At 55.7% G+C, this 11,061-nt stretch overlaps 1 protein-coding gene across 1 annotated transcript; it reads right to left on the minus strand.

Annotated features, from left to right (window-relative positions):
* Positions 1-855: 855 nt before the first annotated feature.
* On the minus strand, positions 856-6,329 carry spag7 (sperm associated antigen 7). The gene is made up of 7 exons (XM_031899584.1): positions 6,199-6,329; positions 5,468-5,535; positions 4,556-4,644; positions 3,770-3,854; positions 2,166-2,255; positions 1,718-1,874; positions 856-1,575 (listed from the first exon to the last, which is right to left on the minus strand). Exons 1-7 carry the CDS (start codon positions 6,281-6,283, stop codon positions 1,463-1,465), a joined length of 687 nt encoding a protein of 228 aa, XP_031755444.1. The 5' UTR covers positions 6,284-6,329; the 3' UTR covers positions 856-1,462.
* Positions 6,330-11,061: the final 4,732 nt, after the last annotated feature.

Raw genomic sequence — 11,061 nt, forward strand, 5'->3', positions numbered from 1 at the left:
TTAAAGCTCATTCAACCAGAACTGAGGCAGCATCCTGGGCAAACTGGGCCCAAGCGGTACCAGAACTGTGGCAGCACCCTGGGCAAACTGGGCCCAAGCGGTACCAGAACTGTGGCAGCACCCTGGGCAAACTGGGCCCAAGCGGTACCAGAACTGAGGCAGCATCCTGGGCAAACTGGGCCCAAGCGGTACCAGAACTGAGGCAGCATCCTGGGCAAACTGGGCCCAAGCGGTACCAGAACTGAGGCAGCATCCTGGGCAAACTGGGCCCAAGCGGTACCAGAACTGTGGCAGCATCCTGGGCAAACTGGGCCCAAGCGGTACCAGAACTGAGGCAGCATCCTGGGCAAACTGGGCCCAAGCGGTACCAGAACTGAGGCAGCATCCTGGGCAAACTGGGCCCAAGCGGTACCAGAACTGAGGCAGCATCCTGGGCAAACTGGGCCCAAGCGGTACCAGAACTGAGGCAGCATCCTGGGCAAACTGGGCCCAAGCGGTACCAGAACTGTGGCAGCATCCTGGGCAAACTGGGCCCAAGCAGTACCAGAACTGTGGCAGCATCCTGGGCAAACTGGGCCCAAGCAGTACCAGAACTGTGGCAGCATCCTGGGCAAACTGGGCCCAAGCGGTACCAGAACTGTGGCAGCATCCTGGGCAAACTGGGCCCAAGCGGTACCAGAACTGAGGCAGCATCCTGGGCAAACTGGGCCCAAGCGGTACCAGAACTGAGGCAGCATCCTGGGCAAACTGGGCCCAAGAGGATGCTCTCTTATCCGCCCACCTCCTGTAAGCCCCACCCCGAGATTAAACGCCTTTGTTTCCCCATGCCCCGCCCCTCTAAATGACACGGGCTCGTTAGCAAGAGGTAACACTTTTATTGTTGGACTGGAGACAGAACCTCCCTCCGGCGCCATCAGAACCGTCCCTGTAACGCAGAGGTAGCGGGGGGGGGGGGGGGGGGCAAGAAATCATATAAAAAGCCACTAAACAGGGAAATATAAATAAAAGGGTGGCCCCGCCCCCAAGGGCAGTGACTCCCTATTCTGTAGAGCAGCTGGGGGGCCCCTGAGTCCAAGCAAACTCACAGCATTAAATCAACCCCCCCCAGATGCCATTCTACCCCCCCCAGGATGTGGGCGTGCCCAATGACTTGGTGCCCACCCCTTACGGCTATTAGCCACTGGCGCACAGGCGAGCCCATAGTACATGGGAGGGGGGGGTAATATTAAAAGGAAAAAAAATAAAAAGTGATTAAAATGACATAACGGACTGACCCACGTGACCCAATTGGCCAGGGACAGTAGGTGCCCCCCCCATGCCAGGCCACACCCACCCCCAATAGATATATATTAAAATGAAAACATAATTATAAAACCATCGGAGCACAAACAGGAAGCCCCCAGGCTGGATACAGCGGCGGCCATGTTTCCTCAGAGTGGCAATAATCCCGGCGGGCAAGGTCTCAGGAGCTGCCACTCGCGGCGTCGCCATCTTCGTTTTTCAGGCGCTTCTTGGCGCGGATCTCGTTCATTGCCTCCTCGATGGAGCGCGTGTCCCGCTTGTTGGCGACGGGAACTGAAAGCAGGAGAATATATGGATATAATATATATAAACCTGTAGCAACATGGCAGCTCCCAACCCAATCGCTGTGCGTTACTCCCGGCTCAGGGAATTGGGGGCGGTCCCAGCACATATTGGGGATCAGCCCCCCACTTACCGCAGCCATAAGCCTTGTTGGCCTGCAGGGTGTGGGCGGCGTCTTTGGCGGCAACCTTGCCAATCAGATGGCTGTATTTGTCCTTATAGTCTGTGGCGGGACTGACTCTGGCCGGGGCTCTCTGGGCGTCGGCTTCTGCCTCCCGTAGCGCCAGCTCCTGTAGGGGCACAGACGGATGTAAGGGGGGGCACCATGTGATACAGCAGTAGCCAATCAGGGAGTTTTGCCCTTGGGCTAATACACAGGGCGCCTCCTTTCCAGGCACCCAATGAAACCCCCAGGGGGAATCCTCTATCCAATCACATCTCATGGGGCCCTTAGCTGCACCCACTTGCACCAACACCCCCACCCTACAGAAATCTGGTACCAGTTCTGCTCCTTGGGGTGCCCTAATAATGCTGTACCCCCCCCCAATCTAACAGACGAGAGCCCCAATTTATATAAATACCTTGAGTTTCTTCTTCTCTTCAGCCTTAGTGGGGTCCCACTCCTCCCCCCGCCGATACGCCTCCAGCTCTTCATCCGACGGGGCAAACTCCTTGGGGGACAAGGTTGGGGGCATTCTGTAAATATCTGTCACGGGGCAGGGAAAACTGCCTTGCCCCCCCCCCCCCCCCCCAACCCAACAAATGGTTTTCCCCATTTCATGAGCATATACAGTTATGAAGGGATAATGTACCCCCTACTGTAAATGATAAGGATATTAGCAGTCACTGAGGGGTTCTGTGCCCCCCATATAAAGGCACAAGGCTGCAGGCTGAGTTATACAGGGAACTCTGAGTATCACTCATGTATTATAAGGGATAATGTACCCCCTACTGTAAATGATAAGGATATTAGCAGTCACTGAGGGGTTCTGTGCCCCCCATATAAAGGCACAAGGCTGCAGGCTGAGTTATACAGGGAACTCTGAGTATCACTCATGTATTATAAGGGATAATGTACCCCCTACTGTAAATGATAAGGATATTAGCAGTCACTGAGGGGTTCTGTGCCCCCCATATAAAGGCACAAGGCTGCAGGCTGAGTTATACAGGGAACTCTGAGTATCACTCATGTATTATAAGGGATAATGTACCCCCTACTGTAAATGATAAGGATATTAGCAGTCACTGAGGGGTTCTGTGCCCCCCATATAAAGGCACAAGGCTGCAGGCTGAGTTATACAGGGAACTCTGAGTATCACTCATGTATTATAAGGGATAATGTACCCCCTACTGTAAATGATAAGGATATTAGCAGTCACTGAGGGGTTCTGTGCCCCCCATATAAAGGCACAAGGCTGCAGGCTGAGTTATACAGGGAACTCTGAGTATCACTCATGTATTATAAGGGATAATGTACCCCCTACTGTAAATGATAAGGATATTAGCAGTCACTGAGGGGTTCTGTGCCCCCCATATAAAGGCACAAGGCTGCAGGCTGAGTTATACAGGGAACTCTGAGTATCACTCATGTATTATAAGGGATAATGTACCCCCTACTGTAAATGATAAGGATATTAGCAGTCACTGAGGGGTTCTGTGCCCCCCATATAAAGGCACAAGGCTGCAGGCTGAGTTATACAGGGAACTCTGAGTATCACTCATGTATTATAAGGGATAATGTACCCCCTACTGTAAATGATAAGGATATTAGCAGTCACTGAGGGGTTCTGTGCCCCCCATATAAAGGCACAAGGCTGCAGGCTGAGTTATACAGGGAACTCTGAGTATCACTCATGTATTATAAGGGATAATGTACCCCCTACTGTAAATGATAAGGATATTAGCAGTCACTGAGGGGTTCTGTGCCCCCCATATAAAGGCACAAGGCTGCAGGCTGAGTTATACAGGGAACTCTGAGTATCACTCATGTATTATAAGGGATAATGTACCCCCTACTGTAAATGATAAGGATATTAGCAGTCACTGAGGGGTTCTGTGCCCCCCATATAAAGGCACAAGGCTGCAGGCTGATTATAATAGTCAGATAAGCGGACCATACCATAATGCCAGGGAATATAGGGGAGCCTGACACCCCCGTAGGGTTCATTCCCGGGGCCCCACTGACCTTCTTGAATATCATGACATAGCGACTCTCCTCATCCTCCCCGAAAGAAAAGGACGTCAGGCCGGCGACTTCCACAACATCGTGCCTGTAGGGGGCGAGAGTGAAGCATCATGGGACAGTGAATGTGCACGTGGTACTAGGGTGTAGAACATACACGGGAGAATATGTAAAGCTATGAGAAGGTGTGTGAGTGTGAGTGAGAGTCTGTATGTGTGTGAGTGTGAGTCTGTATGTGTGTGAGTGTGAGTGAGAGTGTGAGTCTGTATGTGTGTGAGTCTGTATGTGTGTGAGTGTGAGTCTGTATGTGTGTGAGTGTGAGTCTGTATGTGTGTGAGTCTGTATGTGTGTGAGTGTGAGTCTGTATGTGTGTGAGTGTGAGTGAGAGTGTGAGTCTGTATGTGTGTGAGTCTGTATGTGTGTGAGTGTGAGTCTGTATGTGTGTGAGTGTGAGTCTGTATGTGTGTGAGTGTGAGTGAGAGTGTGAGTCTGTATGTGTGTGAGTCTGTATGTGTGTGAGTCTGTATGTGTGTGAGTGTGAGTCTGTATGTGTGTGAGTGTGAGTGTAAGTGTGAGTGTGAGTCTGTATGAGTGTGAGTGTAAGTGTAAGTGTGAGTCTGTATGTGTGTGAGTGTGAGTCTGTATGTGTGTGAGTGTAAGTGTAAGTGTGAGTGTGAGTCTGTATGTGTGTGAGTGTGAGTGTAAGTGTAAGTGTGAGTGTGAGTCTGTATGTGTGTGAGTGTGAGTCTGTGTGAGTGTGAGTGTGAGTGTAGCAGGAGGGAGACTCACACGATGCTGCGCTCAATCTTCCCCATCGCTTCCAACTTCTTCTTCGTCTGAGTGCTGTCCTGTATGAACTGCGACACCTGCGTCTCCATCTGGGGACAAACACACACTGTGTCACCCTGCAGGGGGAGGGGCATAACAGCTCCGTCTGTGTCACTGTGTCACCCTGCAGGGGGCGGGGCATAACAGCTCCGTCTGTGTCACTGTGTCACCCTGCAGGGGGCGGGGCATAACAGCACTGTCTGTGTCACTGTGTCACCCTGCAGGGGGCGGGGCATAACAGCACTGTCTGTGTCACTGTGTCACCCTGCAGGGGGCGGGGCATAACAGCACTGTCTGTGTCACTGTGTCACCCTGCAGGGGGCGGGGCATAACAGCACTGTCTGTGTCACTGTGTCACCCTGCAGGGGGAGGGGCATAACAGCACTGTCTGTGTCACTGTGTCACCCTGCAGGGGGCGGGGCATAACAGCACTGTCTGTGTCACTGTGTCACCCTGCAGGGGGAGGGGCATAACAGCACTGTCTGTGTCACTGTGTCACCCTGCAGGGGGCGGGGCATAACAGCACTGTCTGTGTCACTGTGTCACCCTGCAGGGGGCGGGGCATAACAGCTCTGTCTGTGTCACTGTGTCACCCTGCAGGGGGCGGGGCATAACAGCTCCGTCTGTGTCACTGTGTCACCCTGCAGGGGGAGGGGCAGACTCACAGCTCTGTCTGTGTCACTGTGTCACCCTGCAGGGGGAGGGGCAGACTCACAGCTCTGTCTGTGTCACTGTGTCACCCTGCAGGGGGAGGGGCATAACAGCTCTGTCTGTGTCACTGTGTCACCCTGCAGGGGGAGGGGCATAACAGCTCTGTCTGTGTCACTGTGTCACCCTGCAGGGGGCGGGGCAGACAATGTTAAAGACACTCACCCTTTTCCTGAACTCCACTTTCTGGCGCTTCTCGTGCTCCTGCAGTTTCTTCAGCCTGGCGGCTTGTTCTTTAAATGAAACAAACACCCGTGTGAGAGAGATTGCACTGAACAGTTTTAATAAAATCATATTGGAAAGTTTTCTTTACGATTTCTTTTATTAGGCAAAAACATATTTTTGGGGTTAACATGTTCTTGAATCACTTCCAGCTCACTGACACAGCCCTTGGATGGGGCAATTACAGCTATAACACTGGGGCAGAACAAGGCACTAGAGGGCAGGCATGGGGCACATAGCTGTACCACAGGAATTCCTATAAATAGGGCAGGAAAGGGTTAAATAAACCAGCAGGAAAAAAACACCTTACAAATCAGTAATTAATGGCAGTAACTGTAACGCTTCCGCCCTCACAGCGGGTAAAAGTGATTGACAAGTATAAGGACCAATAAAAAGCAGGGTCAGACCAGGTCGCACGCCTGCGCGTTAGCGATAAAGCTCAGTTGCGAACACAATTAGACATTAAGGCCAGGCCCGATTCAGCCAATCGCATTCCTACATTGCCACTACAAGGAACACCCATCGCTGAGTGGCAAGCGAACCAACCAATAGCGCATCGGACTTGGCCGGTAACAATAAAGTTGTGCGTAGGGGGATCCCAGGCTCAGCCGGTCCGTACCCGCCGCACCTTAAGGTTCCCGGCCCCTTCCCATTGGTTTGTCCCGCAAAGTTACCTTTGGCCTTCCGCCGGGATTCCTGGTCCCCGACCTGCGGCGGCCGCTCCATGGAGCTGAGAATTGAACCGAGGAGATCCGCCATCTTGGACTGAGCCGGCGAGGCCGCACCCAGTAATATAAGGACGAGCCTTCCCTTATAGCGGCGGCCTCCCAGCATGCACCTGGCCTTAAAGGGGCAGCGCCCTATTAGCCTTGGGAATTCCCACCCTTGGCCTCATTTCCTTTTCTTCCCAATTCAGATGGGATTTCATGGTACAATTGCCCCGTCAGGTGGGAATCTGGGGCAGAACTGACCGAATATGAGTTCCAGTGTTTGCCACCTGTACATAGACATGAGGTTGCTATGGCTTCCACCCAGGCTTAGTTACCCTTTAATGTTAAACCCACATCCTGTTTGGCTGATTAGCGTTTCATTTAGCTGCAGACTGAACTGAGTTATGGGCAGCCATGCGTCTGAATGAATTGCTAACTATTATATGGGGGTTAGTGGCTCCCCGGTCCCTGGCAGCCAATGAGGGCTGGCGTTAGTCAGAGATGGGAGCTTGGCGCCATTTTCATTGGTTTATATCAGGGATCCCCAACCTTTTATACCCGGGGGTGCAAATAAGAGCTCTGATTGGCTGTTTGGTAGCCCCTATGGGGACTGGCAGCCTATAGAAGGCTCTGTTTGGCAAATAAGGCCCCGTACACGGGCCGATTCTAGCCGCTGATATCGGTTCCTTAGACTGATTCGGCAGCTTATCGGCCCGTGTATGGGCACTACCGGCGGGCACTACCTACTGGCACTACCGACTGGCACTACCTACTGGCACTACCGGCGGGCACTACCGACTGGCACTACCGACTGGCACTACCGGCTGGCACTACCGACTGGCACTACCGGCGGGCACTACCGGCGGGCACTACCGACTGGCACTACCGGCTGGCACTACCGACTGGCACTACCGGCGGGCACTACCTACTGGCACTACCGACTGGCACTACCGGCGGGCACTACCGACTGGCACTACCGGCGGGCACTACCGACTGGCACTACCGGCGGGCCTGCCCGACCAACTTGTGGCCTGAAATCGGGCAGGTTTGAAATCTAGTCGGATGGGGGGCCGCATGGGCTGACGGTCCTACTCCTATACCTGTCGTTATAACACGACCGTTTGGCCCCAGGGCCGAATGACCGAGTTAGTCCGATATCGCCCTCCCGTAGGTGACGGACACGTGTTTCCCCTGCGCCGCTGGTTGGGGATCACTGGTTCATTCAGTGCCGGAGAGTTTAGCCGCACGTAACGTTCATTTATAAGGAACAGGGGTCTTATAGTAATTTAACAAACAAGGGTTAGAGAGGGGATTAGGGGCCCTACTCACAGGAGCTTACAGTCTAAGGCACAGAAAGGTTAGTCGCCCCAAGTTTCCTATGTGGGGACACAATGGCTGAGTTAGCGTTGTGTTTGTCACATTATTGCCGGGGGGAAGGCGTTTCGGGGAGATGGGGCGCCGGCGGGTCACATTATTGCCGGGGGGGTCGGGGGGGCGGGACATTGCCGGGGAGTTTCGGGGAGATGGGGCGCCGGCGGGTCACATTATTGCCGGGGGAAGGAGTTTCGGGGAGATGGGCGCCGGCGGGTCACATTATTGCCGGGGGGAAGGAGTTTTCGGGGAGATGGGGCGCCGGCGGGTCACATTATTGCCGGGGGGAAGGAGTTTCGGGGAGATGGGGCGCCGGCGGGTCACATTATTGCCGGGGGGAAGGAGTTTCGGGGAGATGGGCGCCGGCGGGTCACATTATTGCCGGGGGGAAGGAGTTTCGGGGAGATGAGGCGCCGGCGGGGTCACATTATTGCCGGGGGAAGGAGTTTCGGGGAGATGGGGCGCCGGCGGGTCACATTATTGCCGGGGGGAAGGAGTTTCGGGGAGATGGGGCGCCGGCGGGTCACATTTATTGCCGGGGGGAAGGAGTTTCGGGGAGATGGGGCGCCGGCGGGTCACATTATTGCCGGGGGGAAGGAGTTTCGGGGAGATGGGGCGCCGGCGGGTCACATTATTGCCGGGGGAGGAGTTTCGGGGAGATGGGGCGCCGGCGGGTCACATTATTGCCGGGGGGAAGGAGTTTCGGGGAGATGGGGCGCCGGCGGGTCACATTATTGCCGGGGGAAGGCGTTTCGGGGAGATGGGGCGGCCGGCGGGTCACATTATTGCCGGGGGGAAGGCGTTTCGGGGAGATGGGGCGCCGGCGGGTCACATTATTGCCGGGGGGAAGGCGTTTCGGGGAGATGGGGCGCCGGCGGGTCACATTATTGCCGGGGGAAGGAGTTTCGGGGAGATGGGGCGCCGGCGGGTCACATTATTGCCGGGGGGAGGAGTTTCGGGGAGATGGGGCGCCGGCGGGTCACATTATTGCCGGGGGGAGGAGTTTCGGGGAGATGGGGCGCCGGCGGGTCACATTATCGCTAGGAATGGTTGGTTTTGTTGATGGATATAGGGCGGGACTTCATTGCTAAGGGCCGTATATGCGAGTGTTAGTAATGTGCATTTGATAGGGGGGCAGGGGTGTGTGTGTGTATAGGGGGGGCAGGGGTGGTGTGTGTGTATAGGGGGGCAGGGGTGTGTGTGTGTATAGGGGGGGCAGGGGTGTGTGTGTGTATAGGGGGGGCAGGGGTGTGTGTGTGTATAGGGGGGGCAGGGGTGTGTGTGTATAGGGGGGCAGGGGTGTGTGTATAGGGGGGCAGGGGTGTGTATAGGGGGGGCAGGGGTGTGTGTGTGTATAGGGGGGCAGGGGTGTGTGTGTATAGGGGGGCAGGGGTGTGTGTGTATAGGGGGGCAGGGGTGTGTGTGTGTATAGGGGGGCAGGGGTGTGTGTGTATAGGAGGGCAGGGGTGTGTGTGTGTATAGGGGGGCAGGGGTGTGTGTGTGTATAGGGGGGCAGGGGTGTGAGTGTGTGTATAGGGGGGCAGGGGTGTGAGTGTGTGTATAGGGGGGCAGGGGTGTGAGTGTGTGTATAGGGGGGCAGGGGTGTGAGTGTGTGTATAGGGGGGCAGGGGTGTGAGTGTGTGTATAGGGGGGCAGGGGTGTGAGTGTGTGTATAGGGGGGCAGGGGTGTGTGTGTGTATAGAGGGGCAGGGGTGTGTGTATAGAGGGGCAGGGGTGTGTGTATGGGGGGGCAGGGGTGTGTGTGTGTATAGGGGGCAGGGTGTGTGTGTGTGTGTATAGGGGGGCAGGGGTGTGTGTGTGTGTATAGGGGGGCAGGGGTGTGTGTGTGTATAGGGGGGCAGGGGTGTGTGTGTATAGGGGGGGCAGGGGTGTGTGTGTGTGTATAGGGGGGCAGGGGTGTGTATAGGGGGGCAGGGGTGTGTGTGTGTGTGTATAGGGGGGCAGGGGTGTGTGTATAGGGGGGCAGGGGTGTGTATAGGGGGGCAGGGGTGTGTATAGGGGGGCAGGGGTATGTATAGGGGAGCAGCTGCTGGGGAGCCCTGAGATGGAGGAATGAGGCTCCCAGTAGCGTTTAGAACAGATTGGAGTTGGGAAATGGGAAGTGTTGGTGCCTGCGAGGAGGAAGTTACAGTAGTTAAGGTGGGAAATACTGTATAGTTATAATAGAGTGGAAAATAGTTTAGTGGTGGAACCTGAAGGACACAGGAAGGTGTTGGGGGAACCTGGGGGACAGAATACTGGTGGAACCTGAGGGACAGGGGAAGATGTTGGGGAACTTGAGGGAGGGGGGAAAAATTGATGGAACCTGAGTGACAGGGGAAGATGTTGGGGAACCTGAGTGACAGGGGGAAGATGTTGGGGAACCTGAGGGACAGGGGAAGATGTTGGGGAACCTGAGGGACAGGGGGAAGATGTTGGGGAACCTGAGGGACAGGGGGAAGATGTTGGGGAACCTGAGACACAGGGGGGAAGATGTTGGGGAACCTGAGACACAGGGGGGAAGATGTTGGGGAACCTGAGTGACAGGGGGGAAGATGTTGGGGAACCTGAGTGACAGGGGGAAGATGTTGGGGAACCTGAGACACAGGGGGGAAGATGTTGGGGAACCTGAGAGACACAGGGGGGAAGATGTTGGGGAACCTGAGACACACAGGGGGGAAGATGTTGGGGAACCTGAGACACAGGGAAGATGGTGGGGGGGGGAACCTGAGGGACAGGGGAAGATGTTGGGGAACCTGAGGCACAGGGGAAGATGTTGGGGAACCTGAGGGACAGGGGAAGATGTTGGTGGAACCTGAGGGACAGGAGAAGATGTTGGGGAACCTGAGGCACAGGGGAAGATGGTGGTGGAACCTGAGGGACAGGAGAAGATGTTGGGGAACCTGAGGCACAGGGGAAGATGGTGGTGGAACCTGAGGCACAGGGGAAGATGTTGGGGGGACCTGAGGGACAGGGGAAGATGGTGGGGGAAGATGTTGGGGGGACCTGAGGGACAGGGGAAGATGTTGGGGGAGCCTGAGGGACAGGGGGAAGATGGTGGGGGAACCTGAGGGACAGGGGAAGATGGTGGGGGAACCTGAGGGACAGGGGAAGATGGTGGGGGGAACCTGAGGGACAGGGGAAGATGGTGGGGGAACCTGAGGGACAGGGGAAGATGGTGGGGGAACCTGAGGGACAGGGGAAGATGTTGGGGGAACCTGAGGGACAGGGGAAGATGGTGGGGGAACCTGAGGCACAGGGGAAGATGTTGGGGGAACCTGAGGCACAGGGGAAGATGTTGGGGAACCTGAGGGACAGGGGAAGATGTTGGGGGAACCTGAGGGACAGGGGAAGATGTTGGGGGGCCCTGAGGGACAGGGGAAGATGTTGGGGGGACCTGAGGGACAGGGGAAGATGTTGGGGGAACCTGAGGCACAGGGGAAGATGTTGGGGGGA

Source organism: Xenopus tropicalis, chromosome 3, assembly GCF_000004195.4.
Source record: "Xenopus tropicalis strain Nigerian chromosome 3, UCB_Xtro_10.0, whole genome shotgun sequence".
NCBI lineage: Eukaryota > Metazoa > Chordata > Amphibia > Anura > Pipidae > Xenopus > Xenopus tropicalis.

Coding starts and splice junctions, on each gene's coding strand:
- spag7 (XM_031899584.1), bottom strand. CDS start 6,283: ATGGCGGATCTCCTCGGTTCAATTCTCAGCTCCATGGAGCGGCCGCCG. Junction 1,875..2,165: donor AAGAGAAGAAGAAACTCAAG/GTATTTATATAA, acceptor GTGCCCCTACAG/GAGCTGGCGCTACGGGAGGC. Junction 1,576..1,717: donor CAACAAGGCTTATGGCTGCG/GTAAGTGGGGGG, acceptor TCCTGCTTTCAG/TTCCCGTCGCCAACAAGCGG.